Consider the following 16,036-nt stretch of genomic DNA (forward strand, 5'->3'; position numbering starts at 1 on the left):
CTAAGTCACAGAGGTGGGAATAGCACAACTTTATGAAAGTTTAAAAAAACTTGCTGACAGTTTTTCCCTTCTTATTTTTCTCTGCTTACCCATCCATATTTTGTGGACTCATGCCTAACCTAAGTTTGATAAATTTACATTTTATAACCGTACTTTAAACACTACTCTATAACTTGGATTTGTAACATCATTTGTGGTCCTATTTCAGAAGGTTTATGAAGTAATAAAGGAAAGCTAACAATATGATGGACTGACGTGCTGAAAGTTTATTGAAATATGGAATTTTTAGTTTACCTCTGAAAATTGAAGAGAGTTTTACAAAGACTAATGAATATACAATGGTTGGGTACAATCATTTTCTATATTAATAAAGCTGTTAAGACACCACTTCAGGCTTAAGTGCCAAACAAGCATTGTGTTGCATTAACAAATTAGTTAACAGGGCCAGTCTGGGTACATAAGATGAAACACTCAAATATGCAATTCCACCACAATTCCACACTATACTTAAAACAAATGACTACCCAAGTGAACAACATCTGCAAGCTTTTAATGTGTCAGTACATTTAAAAAACATACACAGCTGAGCTGTGCATTTGCAGCAGTACCTATAACATTGTGGCTTAATCGAGCTCCCAGGGGTTCTACAACATATTTGTTGTTCATTTAATTATCTGATGAATACTAACCAGGGTCTGGATCTTCAAGCTTCTCCTTAAGGCGTGGAAAGGCGGGGCGGAGGGATTCTGGGTACTTCAGAAAAACTTTGTACATGATCAAGACAGATTTCTTCCTGATATAAGGCTTTGTGTGGGACATCTGTGATTAAAGAAGATTTAGTTAGTTTCAGGAACACATCAAACAGGTTTCACTTCTGAACATCCAATGGGACTAATATTTCAGGGACATTAAAACAGTAGTAGCAATGGAGTGATAAGATTTATACAGCGGCAAGCCAGTTCTGCCTACACCTAATAATCACTCATGTAATTAGCATAATCTCTTTTAAAATAGTTGAATCAAAATGGAACAAAAATATGCTAGATGCAAGAAACACCACAGGTGTTACAGGAACAATTATCCCAAAACAGCCACAAAGGCAGCTCATTGCTTTTTTATGCTCCCTATTTAGTACAAGAAGAATTTAATGGTGGGGTTGATGGGATCTGCTTTTTAGGTGACCTTCAACACACTCAACTGCAACATCAACCAAGGGAGGCTGACCGGTGAGATGATTTGAAACAGACTTGGCAATCTTCAGTCGTCACCTAGAGTTGAGTAAGCTCTTGCAATCCAAAGAACCGTGTTTAGAAAACAGAATTCACTCTATCAGCTCCTGAAAGCACAAGGATTTACAACATCTGAAATTACATAATTTATAGCAACACTGTGCTGGGGGGGGGGGGGGCGCAAGTAATAGTTACTTGAAATAACTATAATTGGTGAATTTCAAATGTTATATATAATAAAAATGCATGTTAAAAGTTTGTCATGTAATGTAACGTGTTGTAAAGGTCAACACGTTGTATGGGATATGTGGGAATGGCATGCATTGTAATGTCTGATATTCGCTGGGCAGTCTACCCTGGCTAACCATGAATTCATTCCAAGACTATGCCTTACATCTTTGAAAGAAAATGGAGCAGAGTCTGCCCCAGTGGTCCACCAAAGCAACTAAAGAGCATTGAAAGTGACAGGGCTGGTCCGGAGACTGACAGATGCGGTGGCTACCACCAGAATGACAGTGATGGGGATGCTATGTAGCACACAGCAGCAAGAGCTGCACAGTGCAAGAACCACTCAGTGGCTCAAAGTGTTAAAGCCACTAGCGGCATATAAAATGTTTGCAGTACACAGCAACAACATTTCCTGCAATCGTTATTTGAATCTTGTGCTGTGGATATCTTTCCTCTGTCCTCTTTGCTTTGACCAAATGTGTCATTTGATGTCAAGTTCTCGTACGCCATTCAAAATCTGTGAATGGAAGAGGAGAATGTGTCTCGATTTCCCTGGTCAATTTCTGGTTAACTCACACAATCTATTTCCATACATCTTTATATTCTTTCTCAACTCTTCTTCCACTATTAAAATAAGTTACCTTCTCCACCTTCTCCTCCTCCTCTCTAATGCACACCACGTTTCCTCAACCAGCCTACCTGAACGCAGGACCAGCCTACCTGAACCACTGCGTCTCCTTCCAAACCCCCCGTCAGATCCCTCCGCTCTGCCAAGATGGCCCTGGCCACCGTCCTTCGCATCCGCAAAACCACTGCCAGAGGACAATCCTTCACCTATATTGCAGCAAACAGCTTGAACAACCTCCCCCTGCACCTCCGACAAAGCCCGTCGCTCACCATCTTCAGGAAGAACCTCAAGACGTGGCTTTTGGGATGAGGCCCATCACCCCCCAGCGCCTTGAGACCCTCACAGTAGAGTAGCCGCGCTTTACAAAAACTGATTGATTGAACCTTAACTAATAAATGGTTATTCTGACTTGTTTATTTTCAGAACAGGTTCAACTTCCTCATGTCTATATTGAAATAGAGATCTCTCTATAGACCGCTCCTTGATAAGGGAGAATATCATTTGATGGGTATGGTTCTTGGTCATGTCTTGTTGACTTAAGCAAAAGAAATGAAGCATGATGCAGACACATACATAGGGAATGAGAATAAAGATCACAGCAGTAATAGTGAGCGTCAATCAACAGCTGCAAATTAGCAAAGAGGCTGTGATGGAGGTCTTAAATTTTTGAAAATGCTTTATGCTGCAGAGGGACCTGGAAACTTTTATTAGCTAATAACTTGCAAGGAGGGACTAGAGAGGATTCAGTCAAAGTAGCATATATGAAGACTGAATCTTGTCGTTCATGGCTACAGGCTAACATTTAGTGTGCAGCTTTTCCTTTGCATGTTCTTAGAGTAAAGTCTCGTCAGAGTGCCAAAACCAGTCCTGGCAACGGAATTCATTTTTCTCTTCCAGGGGATCCTCATCAATAGTCATAAACATTGAATATTCCCGCCCTTGTGCGGGGACCCCGGAGCATATATAAAATACACACATAAAGTATGAAATATGCACGAAAAATATATATATGGCATTTTTAGTAGACAAATTTTCATACTAAACTCATATATAAATGTGTAAAACAGCAATGCAGACTATAATCATAAACAGGCTAAAATGCTTTATTTCTATGGAGTTTTTTTTTTTTAAATAGTCCTTTTCAAAATTACAATAAGAGAAAATAATATTTACCAAAGCCCCATAACTGGGCCTAGGGAAATAAGCAGTAGTAACATCAGAGAAAAAGAAGAAAAACTACATTGAAAAACAATGGAGCATTCTTAGCCAATAGGCTGCATGCAGGTTAACACAGGAGAACCATAAAAATTCTGGCACCGTGCCTTTAAGACCCTGAGCACCTCCAGTATCCCACCATGCCTCAGGGGTGAAGGAGAGGTGACAGTTGGTTCACAGTTAGGTCAGTTCTTTTTTCCGGCTTCTTCTGAGAGGATCCTGGAGCATTGAGCTCTCAGTTTTTCTGAGTTTTTCTCAGAAAAATACTTCAGAACAGCGTTTTTTCCACCTTTACTTGACATCTAACATCTTTGTCTTGAGTCTGGAAGTTTTTCCCTGACTGAAAAATGCCTTCCCTTTTTGTGAAGTGCCCCTCCTGTGGGAAGAAGAAGGCCCAGTCAGATCCACACACTCTCTGCATTGTGTGCTTGTCTCAGAGTCACTGCCCTGACACTTGCAAACACTGCTAGAATATGTCAAAAAGAACTCTGAAGGACAGGGAGACGATCAGGCTTCATGGTCTTCATGAGAGGCAGAAAACATCATCCTCTTTGCTTCCCAGGCAGCCAACAAGCCATTCTCAGGAGAGACAGGCTAGATCGACGTCAGCAGGTAGGAAGATACCGGTTTGTTCCCCGTCGACGTCATCGCTGCCACCATCACACCGTCATAGATCGCCGGCGACGGGGACCCGACCGACGTCGAAGGATACGGCGGCGAGAGAACATGGCCACTACAGGGGCAGATCTCCGTCGACGGTAACCCACCGATCGACGTCGAACCATCACTGGCGTGCCCATTCGCCGCCGAAGGCCGCGTACCCCTCGACATCAAGGAAGGCGACGTCGAAATCGCCTCAGCGGCGAGAACGAGGACATCTGCCGTCGGCGGTCCACCACTCGATGGCGAGGCACACGACGGCGAGCAGGTCGCGGTCAAGGGATCGCCGGTCGACGTCGAGGCCAGGGCAACCTGCGACACGCCCTTCGACGTCGTTGCAGCTGTCGACGTCGACACAGGTTTTACCTGTCTTACAGGGAGCAGAGCATCGGCTTCCGCCGGTGGATAAGACCACTCCAACATCTCCGGTGGACTCCATAAGAAGTGGTTCATCTTGGTCGAGAGCTGCATCGTCTGGGCATGTCTCGCCCATCAACTTGTCACCGAGGTGGTTGGAGAGCCTTTATAGACCGACTGCCTCCCCAGACTCGCAGTATTCGAGGATGTACTCTCCTTCGGCCTCTCTCCCGAGAACACCATCGCCAACTGCGTGGGCAGGACGGGCTTTTTCTGCTTCTCACCAGTCGACCGCGAGGCCTGGGCGCTCTGCTACAGCATCTCGGAGCAGGTCACGCTCCCAGAGACGATCTAGGTCAAGGTCACGCCATCACAGAAGGTCTCCCTCTTGGTCATCGTCGGGGTCCTCTGTCAGACAATACTCCCCCACCTTAACGGATTCTCCACCAGCTAGAGTCTCTCCGGTGGACGGCATCACAACCTTTAACGAGGTGCTTCTCAGGGGAGCACAAAAACTAAACAGAGGTTCCAGAACCTTCAACCTCCTCATCCGTCATCTTTGAAACCCTGCAACATAGGGCGGTTTCAAAAAAGCTGCTGCCGCTAGTGCCTGGTCTGTTACAGCCAACCACGGACACCTTTTTAGCACCAGCCACCCTCAGATCAGCTCCTGCTAGATCTTGAAGAAATATAAAGCGCCTGAACAAGATCCTTTGTTTCTCAGGACGGATCCGCCGCCGGACTCAGTCATATTGGCCGCAGCCCGAAAAACGCACTCAGTAGCATCATCCTCCACGGTTCCACCTGAGAAGGAGAGCAGACACCTAGACTCTCTGGGGAGGAAAATGTGTGGCACGGCGGCTTCCATGATGAAGGTCTCCAGCGCTTCTGCACTCCTAGGCAGATATGACCGTTCACTCTGGGACTCTCTGAACAGGTTCGCAGACAAATTGCCTAGGGAGGACAGGCAGGATTTTCAGGAGATCCTTCAAGAGGGATGTCTGGTCTCCAATCAGGTCATCAGCGCAGCAGCAGATGGGGCAGACTTAGCTGCACATGGGGTTTGTGCAAGAAGGTCTTCCTGGTTGAGACTGACAGGATTGAAGCAGGAAGCGCAACAGCGTATCCTAAATCTTCCGTTCAACAGGAACTCACTGTTTGGTACCCATACAGACGAGGAGATGGCGCGAATGAAGACGGAAGTGGATACCATGAGAGCAGTAGGCCTGGAGAGAAAAAAAGACTTCAGGCGAAGGTATAGGCCTTACGACAGGTGCCCTTTTCAGCAGAGGGTTCAAACCCCTCATTGGTCCCAGCGGCCACAGCAGAGGCAAGGAAGCCCACTTTTTCAATCTCGTAAGGCCACGAGGGACCGAGGGTCAAGTAGACCACAGCAGTCCACACCCAAAACTCCAGCAAAACAATGAGGACTCGCTTCCCTTAACACCGTGCACCACTCCGGTGGGGGGGAAGTATCACAGAGTTCATTCACGAGTGAGTGGCGTAGTATAACAAAAGACAAATGGGTGCTCAACATTGTCGAGAATGGGTACCCTCTTCTATTCCGACAACCTCCTCCTCACTTGCCACCAACCAAATGCAATCCGTCTCACATGAGCCTATTGCGCAATTCTGGACTTACGACTACTGAACAAGTACATAAAATAGAAAAAGTTCCAGTCGCGCACAGAGGGAAGGGGGTCTACTCCCGTTATTTTCTGGTAGCGAAAAAAGGTCGAGAGGGAGTTTTCAGACCGATTCTGGACTTACGACTACTGAACAAGTACATAAAAAAGCAAAAGTTCAGGATGCTGGTTCTTCATCCGATTTTCCCTCAGCTACATCGGGGAGACTGGATGTGCTGCATCGACCTGCAGGATGCGTATTTTCACATCCCGATCATTCTCAAGCATTGGAAATTCCTACGCTTCCGGATAGCCTCACAGCACTATCAGTTCAAGGGGCTACCATTCGGCCTGAAATCTGCCCCTCGCGTTTTCTCAAAATGCGTAGAAGTGGTAGCAGCACATCTAAGGAAGCAAAAAATCTTCATTTACCCATACCTAGACGACTGGCTACTGAAGGCCTCCTTTCCGGAACAGGCAAGAAGCCATCGGGACATTGTGCTCAGTGTTTTCAGGTCTCTAGGTCTACAAGTCAACTATCAAAAATCCACCTTGATTCCAACGCAAAATCTCCACTACCTGGGAGCAATACTGGATACAGAGCTCGAAAGAGTGTATCCTTCGGAGGAACAACTGTTATCAATAAAGAGAAAGTGTCAAGACCTGCTGAAGTCCGACGCACCTACGGCCCGTCAAGTGACATCTCTACTGGGCTCCATGGCCTCATGCATTTTCATTGTCCCGAATGCCAGGCTACATATGAGGCCTCTCCAAGAGGCGCTGGAAAACAACTGGAACCAGAGCACAGGCCGCTGGAAGGACAGAGTGCGACTTCAGATAGTAGCACGTCAGTCGTTGCAATGGTGGATGCACAGACCTCACCTGTCAGTAGGCGCTCCGTTTCACCAGGTAATCCCATCCGACACGCTGGTAACGGATGCGTCTCTTCAGGGATGGGGAGCTCATCTAGGTTCCCTTCAGGCTCAGGGCCTGTGGTCCAACAACGAAAGAGAGTACCACATCAACCTGCTGGAGCTCAGAGCAGTCCATCTGGCTCTCAAGTCTTTTGCTCCATCGATTCAGGGGAAAGCTCTCATAGTACAAACGGACAATACGACCACAATGTATTATTTTAACAGACAAGGGGGAACGAGATCCCTGCCCCTATCTCGGGAGTCTCAGACAATCTGGCATTGGCTCCTAGCGAGAGAAATGTCGCTTACAGCGGTTCACCTACCAGGTCCACAAAATGTGGAGGCAGACTTCCTGAGCAGACACCTCGAGGACGCCCACGATTGGGTCCTGCACGACAAAGTCGAAGACATCTTCGTTCAATGGGGTCGGCCTCAATTGGATCTCTTCGCAGACGAGGTAAACAGGAAATGCCCAGACTTCACGTCCAGGTTCTACCGTCCAGGATCTCGAGGGAATGCCCTATTGATCGACTGGTCAGGGATATTTCTCTACGCTTTTCCACCAATCCCCCTCATACCTGCGGTGATCAACAAACTTTACAGATCCAACACCAGAATGATTCTCATAGCTCTGCAATGGCCTTGTCAATTCTGGTACACAGATCTCCTCAACCTATCGGAACAACCTCACAGGAGGCTGCCGTGCAGACCGGATCTCCTTTGCAGGCTGGGGGGCAGGATACTTCACCCCAACCTACCCTCTCTGAGCTTGAGGGCATGGCTCCTGAATTCCTGCAGTATGGGCACCTAGGGCTCTCGCAGGAGTGCATGACCATCTTGAAGGAGTCCAGACGACCTTCCACGCGGCGTTCTTACGCGTTGAAGTGGAAGAGGTTCTACATATGGTGTCGTCAGCAAGGTCAGAATCCTATACTGGCTCAGGAGGAGGTCATACTGTCTTACCTACACCATTTGGCAAAATCGGGTCTGCAGGTATCATCTATTAAGGTACATTTATCTGCCAATACAGCCTATCTTAAGTCACCTTCTCAGGAATCCTTTTTTACAAGACCAGTAGTCAAGGATTTCTTAGAAGGTTTGAAAAAAGTTTTTCCACACATTCGGAAACCCTCCCCTCCATGGGAGCTGAACATAGTGCTATCAAAACTTATGGGCCCTCCTTTCAAACCTATACACAAAGCCTCTTTGCAACACCTAACGTGGAAGACGGCTTTTTTGGTAGCCATTACGTCCGCAAGGAGGGTCAGTGAGATTCAGGCTTTGTCCTCCAAAGAACCATACACAGTCTTCCACGAGAATAGAGTGGTTCTACGAACTCATCCATCATTCCTACCGAAGGTGGTGTCAGAATTTCACATCAATCAGACTATTTCTCTACTAACTTTTTTCCCCAATCCGGAGACTCCGGCAGACAAAGCTTTGCACTCCCTAGATTTGAAAAGAGTGCTAAAATTTTACCTGGATAAGACCAAGCTAATTAGACATTCCAACCACTTGTTTGTAAATTATGGTCATTTGAGAACAGGAGAGGCAGCATCAAAACGCACCATATCTAGATGGATAGTTTCTTGTATTGTTAATGCATATCAATTGGCTAACACACAACTGCTTGCTAGACCTAAGGCGCATTCGACAAGAGGAAAGGCGGCTACTGCTGCCCTCCTTAATAATGTTCCAATCTCTGAAATTTGTAAGGCTGATACATGGAAGTCTGTACATACATTTACTAGACATTACTGTTTGGACTCAGATGCAAGAGCAGACGCCCAAGTTGGGCAAGCTTCTCTGAGAAATTTGTTTGCATGATGCATATCTATTCCTGCACTTCTATTAGACAGTCCGCAGAGTCAAGGGATGGGCTTGCTAATCTATTCAATGTTTATGACTATTGATGAGGATCCCCTGGAAGAGAAGGATAAGTTACTTACCTGTAAATCCTAGTTCTCTTCCAGGGGTATCCTCATCAAAGTCAGAAACAACCCACCCTCCTCCCCGAACACACGTCTCCTAGAAGTGCAGGACAGACTATCTTTTGAATCGGCTACACAGCTTGTCACCATAAAAAAGTACTGACCTAACTGTGAACCAACTGTCACCTCTTCTTCACCCCTGAGGCATGGTGGGATACTGGAGGTGCTCAGGGTCTTAAAGGCACGGTGCCAGAATTTTTATGGTTCTCCTGTGTTAACCTGCATGCAAACTATTGGCTAAGAATGCTCCATTGTTTTTCAATGTAGTTTTTCTTCTTTTTCTCTGATGTTACTATTGCTTATTTCCCTAGGCCCAGTTATGGGGCTTTGGTAAATATTATTTTCTCTTATTGTAATTTTGAAAAGGACTATTTAAAAAAAATAAAAAAAACTCCATAGAAATAAAGCATTTTAGCCTGTTTATGATTATAGTCTGCATTGCTGTTTTACACATGTATATATGAGTTTAGTATGAAAATGTGTCTACTAAAAATGCTATATATTTTTTTTTCGTGCATATTTCATACTTTATATGTGTGTATTTTATATATGCTCCGAGGTCCCCGCACAAGGGCGGGAAAATTCAATGTTTGTGACCTTGATGAGGATACCCCTGGAAGAGAACTAGGATTTACAGGTAAGTAACTTATCCTTATAGAACCACATATTTTTAAGGGCACTTCACAAAGCCCTAGTTAAAGCAGGGTAAATTCTGCAAAAAAAGACAACAGCAGCCAAATGTCATCCTTTATTGGTCCTAATCATGCAGGACGTTACATGCACAAAACAAATGTATAAATTAATTCAGTTATTTTTAAAATATACAAATTTAAAACAGCAAATACATTTCTGAAACTTATCTTTCAACTATCAACTCAACATAAGCAGATGTTTCATCATGACAGAATAACAGAAGCTGAGAAACCTAAAAATGCTAACTCACCAGAGTCATGATGTCATTTGCCAAATCTCGGGCAAGATCTGGAGTAACAAAACAGGACAAACCAGTCAGTGCTACACCAGTATCGTACTGAGTAGGGCTACTTAAGTCCTAAAAATGGAAAAGAATTATAAAAAAAATGTTTTATACATTACTTTGTAATTGAATTATAGGAAAAGTATATATCTTTTAAACATGAAAACTTAACATAATTTTTCCCAACTTGGTCCACTGTGGGCAAATCCAGAGCAGACTGACTGAACTGCTACCAAATAAATTACTATATTTTAGAGTATTTGTTGGTATATTTATTTTAGATGCATACTCTGAAAATCCGCTCTGAACTGCCCTCCATGAACCACCTCGATGTAACCAATCAAAAAAGAAATTGTATTAGGTGACAGACTCAAAAAATACAAATATAAAACATAATCAAATCTGATACAGGAGTTTAAAATCAGGAGAAGCGTTGTAGATAAGGCACTGCTGGACTTTCTATTTCTTGATGACAATAACACTTCACTACCAGTGAGTGATCAGCTGCGGCTGGAATGGTACAGCTCTCAACAACAGTGTCCACTGAGTACAATATTGGTAAATATGGACAACATGGACCACTGAAAACAGGAGGCATTGACAAATTAGACAAAAGAAGGGTTTTGCTATCTGACAGACAAAAGTGTTTTATCATTAGCTTTTGGGTAACCCAGTGACCTCAAGCTAGTTTTCACTCAGACATGCGCCATAAGTCCAACACAGCTGAGAAATACAAACACATGAAGTTTGTATACCTTCATACAACAATAGTTCCAAGAATTCGATACCAGGTTATTGGAATTATTAAACGAGATACAATGCCTCAAAACAGTGCATCCAACTAAAAACCTTGAAAGATGAAAGCTGCTGATTTTTCACAGTAACATTTTTATACTCAGGCTTTTTCGAGTTCCAAACATTTGGAAATTAATCAAACACAAGAGGTTCAATAGACTGTGAGAGGATATTCAGCATTCAAGATAAGGAGTTAGAAATAATTTCTGAATTAATCTAAGCATCGGCTCTTTTCAGGCACACGCTGTAGGAATGCTTGTAAACTGCATGTGACCTGTGAGTATTAGATTGCTTTACATGTCTGCCTGATTGACAGAGGCCCAGGGACCCACGTAAATCACTGTTGGTAGCAGAGGCTCCCCTTTTGGCAAGGACAATCTGTGGATGTCCCAGCAGTGAGAAGTGCTTGACAGAGTGATGGTTGAAAAAACCTCTCACAAGGCTAAAACAAGCATTTGCAATGCAACGGGTCTCGCATTTCTCAGAGTTAGAGCTATTAGCAGTTGAAACTCCCAACTGGACTTTTCTTGCCTGATTAAATGGAAAATAAAGAGCGCGATCGCGCTGCTACAGTTCACTCGTGAAACCTTTCGGCAAAAGTGCAATTATCTATGTAACCGGCAAAAGTGTAATTAACTAAGTAACAGGGTCGATGTCTTGCAAAGCGCTCGACTTCTGCCAAACGAGATCTCGCTGCGAAAAAAGAGAAAAAGTAGTCCACAAACCGGACGGAAAACAGCGAGCCTCATATGTTTTTAGTAATTGGTCGCTGCGTTCGAGGAGGGCTAACCACCAGAAAAGGCATGACGCATGCATGCCTTCCACTAATGAAAGCAAGCAGATTTTAAAAGGCAAGCCCACGAACCAATGAAAGACACTAACGTGACATGGACGGGGCTCCGAGCCCTTTTCTAACTAATACAGTGTCTCGCAAGCGATACGCAAACGCAAGCGCATGCTAGCGCAGGCTCGACCCTAAAGAAGTAATGGCAGCCCTATTCAACAACAGATTAAATTCCTAGACTTGACGATATTAGCATTTGTGAGATATTTGTTTATTTAGGAAGAAAGAGTAGTTAAAAACGCACACTAGCGGCATGCATAAAAAAATAACTCTAGAAACTAACTGTTTATATTGTAGAAAGATATTTTTTAAAAGAGACAATTAAACAACCATGTCCTGGAGAAACAAGGAGGGAAGACAGACGGTAGCTCTGAAGTTTGCTTACCATTCACAAATAGTGAAGGCAAAAGGCCGTATTTATTATGAAACATGTAGCTAGGCCTTTAAGGGTGGTTTGCTATTGTTCTCTGTTAAAACCTGCAAGCATGTACTATACTACACGAAAATTCACAGATTACCTTTGAAGGAAGAATATTGGTGGCAATTATCCTCTTTTGCACACCATAGCAGTAAAGTACTGCACTATAATTATAGCTAGAAAGTGTTTTGGAAGGTCCAAAAAGTTATTGTAATCAAAATTTATTAAAAATGCATACAATCTATACTATAATAGCTATTTAGATGTGCAGAGTGTAACTTGCTATTTATTACCATTGTTGAAGTGGGAAGGGTCCAAGTCTCAGAAGAGGTTTTGCCTCAAGTGAGTCATGCTGTCCCTTCACTCCCTTTCGTCGATAAGCCAAATCTATTTATTTTACTTTTTTCCATATAGTGCATTCACCACACAGTGGTCGATTTTACGTATTCTTTATTTCATAAGCTGATGGGAGGGCAGAAAAGAATACTGCAATAGAATATAGTAACAGACCATAGGTGAAGCATAACTGTGTCTTCAAATCTCTCTTGTAATAAATATTTATATTTTCAGACTTGCAGATACACAGCTTTACACAAGAATAATAGGACAGTAAAATAGACAAACTAACAGTAAAATAGTAAACTAACAGAGAAAAAGACACTGGAACAGAGATACGAACACTGGGGCAGACGGGGACAAGGGATGCCAATGCTAGAAAAGGGAGACACAGACACCACTTAGGAAAACTGAGACAGGGGACACCTACCTACAAGGAGGCATTGACAAGGGAACAGGAACTAAGAAATAAAGACACTCCAGCTGTCACGAATATTTACATCGAGAGGAAACTACTGGCACACTAAAAACCCCGGATAGCTCAAAAAGGCAGTCACCGGCTGACTTTGAACTTGCCCGTAACAATGCCCATGCACACAAAAATATAACACCAGAAAACACAAATCAAAATACAAACAATAAAACAACCCAAAGTGACACTAAAATTAAATACATCAAGGAAGTAAAACACAAAATTAACAAAGTGAAACACAAAGCAAAAAGCGCTAGAAATCACAATACTGAACACAAAAATAAACTTGAAACAACTCATGTATAAAAAAAAAATATGACAAAAGACAAAAAAGGCTACAAAGAAGTAACACAAAGGAAACCAAGGCAGACCACAAAACAAAACCCAACAACGGTTCACTTGATATCCACCCTAATAAGTGTTGTAAGAAGAAAGCCACTACAAAATGGCAACATCATGAATCCACTGATAATTCTGATTGCTACACACAGAAAGCACCACTGATAGAGGAGGCACCATGACTTCTACTATACTTTTGGTTTAAGAGTGTTGTAACATTAACACAACCAGGGGTGTGGAATTCCTATAGCCATGATGCCCAGGCCATATTGTTTGGGGTTAAGGGGGACAAGTAGGCACAACCCCCTGCAGCACAAACTCATTGACTGCCAGTGTAAAGTACCATAATATGGGTTAGGGAAGTGCACTGTCTACAGTAAAGGTAACATTAGTGTCTCTATGTTAATGCTGTTCAAACTTGTATCTATGGTTCAATAATGCAAAGCCTTTATTATTAGGGTGAGCACGCGCTAAGCAAATGTAGTAAGCTCAGGCTGCACTACTGATAGTAGTTTCAGTATAAAAATGTGTACACGTTTGCAACAATCCGAGGCTATTTATATTTCTCCCAGATGCTCTCCGATTAGATGCAAATATTTGCAGAAGCTTGAAAGCAAAATCAAAATGTTCATTACAAAAATGCAATGGGGAAAAAATGTTTTGCTAAGCTGCTGTGAAATTTTAGGTACCATTTCTTTGAAGCATTATTTAGAAAAATATGTTATTGTACGCTAGTATTTCTAAAAATATATATCCATAATGGAAAAATCAGTGTAACCCGTTTCAACAAGATTATGGGAAACACATGAAAATAAACAAGCACTGTCAAAGTCAGTAGGTTAGACACTGGTCTTCAGTCTTTTGGTTTTGTCTATGCGTGTCTTGTTTTGACATGGTATTTATAAAACGTTATTGTTGTGGGAGCTGCCGGGCCCTCACTATTATAACAAACATTGGTAAAATCAAAAATATTTTTGGGTCTCAAAAAGCACACATTGCCACAGCAGTTCCTGTTATTAAACAAGACTACTTTGTGTGCTGATATGCCCCTTATAAAAGAGCACAATGCTGTCACAGACAGTGAAGCCAGTAAACAGACAGAGATAGAGAGACAGAATTGTAATAAAAACAAAATGTCTTGGTTAATACCAGACCTAACTAGGGGACCAATTCTTAAAGGAAGTCACACAAGTGTCCTCATGGTATATGCCCTTGGATTAGTGCAGATTTTCAACTCCTAAATTACCAAGAATTTACAGAAATAGGCCAAGAAATGGTATTCCTAGAAAATATTTGTGAACTACATTTTAGCTCAAGAAAATATGTATGTATAGATTTGCTCATGTGAAAATCTGTTGAGCATTTACAAGTTTACTTTCTCTCCAATTACTTTTTCCCCCAACTGTCGGGTATTAACGTCCAAGCTTTCTCAGTATGGAAAATAATTAGAGAAGAGCTGATAGAACCCCCTAGAACATGCAAATTCATAGGTTTGCACTAACTCAAAGGGCATTCCAAACTTGGAATTATCGCTTACTGCTACCTACAGCCTCTGGGTGTACATCTGTGGAAAGGTGACAAAATAAGGGATTTGCTAGTATTGAAACTCTACTATGATATGACCCCTGGCATAATCAGAGAGGCTATTATCATAAGCCCTTATATGATGAGATTGCTGCCATGGCCTGTCACTGCACTACGTGGCACCAAAGGGACAAGTGGATTTTGTTACAGGACAAGTAGATTTATGAAGCAACCTCTTCCATGGACAAGTAGATATGTTATTAAATAATCCACACCCCTGCACAACACACCATAAATAGTTTTTGGCAGACCAAAGGGCTACACTTCACAATTGACACGCTAGCCCAGAGTTTTGTGATAGGTAACTAATCATTTGCTCTCTAGGAAGCCTTACAATGCAGCATTTAAAACACTGCATGGTAGGTGCACCCTCATCTGCTTCATCATCTGTATTTAAACATTAAAGACAGTATATCATGATACACACTTACCTTTCGAATTTGATTGGTTGTCAGCATGATTACATCAGTGCCTTCATGGAAACACTGAGAGGCAGCAAGGTACCCGATTCGCTGTTTCAAAGAGAATAAGTATTGTGGTCATTTATTTATTCCCTTATAAACTGTTTTGAGTAACACCCAACACTTCTGCCTCAGAAGAAAAGCAGGAAACGAACAAAGTGTAAACGATGCAGTTCATTATCTGACAAAAAATTACATTCTTTAATTTGCTCTGTTTAAAACTCCTTCACCTCAAAGCAGTCCAGTATTTGGCACCACCCGCCTGAAGGGCTAGCAAAGTCTTCCAAAAAGACCGTGGGTGTGGAGCGTTCAATCTTGGAAACTTAGCCTTTTCAATTACTTCTCTGGTGAAAATAAGAAAAGCCACAGGGCAAAACGGACTGGAGATGCGCCACAAACGTACATTTCTGAACTACAACCAAACCATCCAATCACGAAGAAATCGAACAGAAGTAAGGTGGATCAAGGATACATTGCAGTGGCTCTGCATCATGCATGCATTGGTTTGAAAATACTTGCTCAACACCTGCGGTCACCCCTGCATATTTGATGGACCTGTGCATCCAGAAATGGTTCTGCTTAAGGAATCTGTGGCCTTCCTAAAAATAAAAAAAATCCCCAAAAGGCCTGAAACCGAGAGCTGCGATTTCCGCACATAAAGGAAAATGAACGTTTGCTGCACCCTGAGAGAAAAAGCTGCATTCTGAGTTTTGGAGACCTTCAAATGTATTCCTGGGTGAAATCTACATAATAACCTAGCACTAAGATATAGTGAGACAAAGTTGAGAATGTTTTCTAGCACAGCTGTTTCTTCAGAAGCTATTTAGCTAAAACATGTCACATCTAGAGCAAGATCACCTATGGAAACAGTTGAGAACAATAATAAAGCCTTGGCCGTAATAGGCTGTGCTCAAACTTTAAACCCACAACCAACTGTTGCAGTGACATAAAATGTATCCACCTC

The 16,036-nt window shown here is 42.8% G+C and overlaps 1 protein-coding gene across 1 annotated transcript in view; it reads right to left on the minus strand.

Moving 5' to 3' along the window:
* Positions 1-16,036, minus strand: part of AP3D1 (adaptor related protein complex 3 subunit delta 1) — a 437,106-nt gene that overhangs the window by 361,796 nt on the left and 59,274 nt on the right. Inside the window, exons 4-6 of the mRNA XM_069217822.1 lie at positions 15,043-15,123; positions 9,791-9,898; positions 690-819 (exon numbers count right to left, since the gene is read on the minus strand). Coding sequence (XP_069073923.1) covers positions 690-819; positions 9,791-9,898; positions 15,043-15,123 — 319 coding nt within the window. The remainder of the gene's footprint in view (positions 1-689; positions 820-9,790; positions 9,899-15,042; positions 15,124-16,036) is intronic.

Source organism: Pleurodeles waltl, chromosome 12 (genome assembly GCF_031143425.1).
Source record: "Pleurodeles waltl isolate 20211129_DDA chromosome 12, aPleWal1.hap1.20221129, whole genome shotgun sequence".
Classification (NCBI taxonomy): Eukaryota; Metazoa; Chordata; class Amphibia; order Caudata; family Salamandridae; genus Pleurodeles; species Pleurodeles waltl.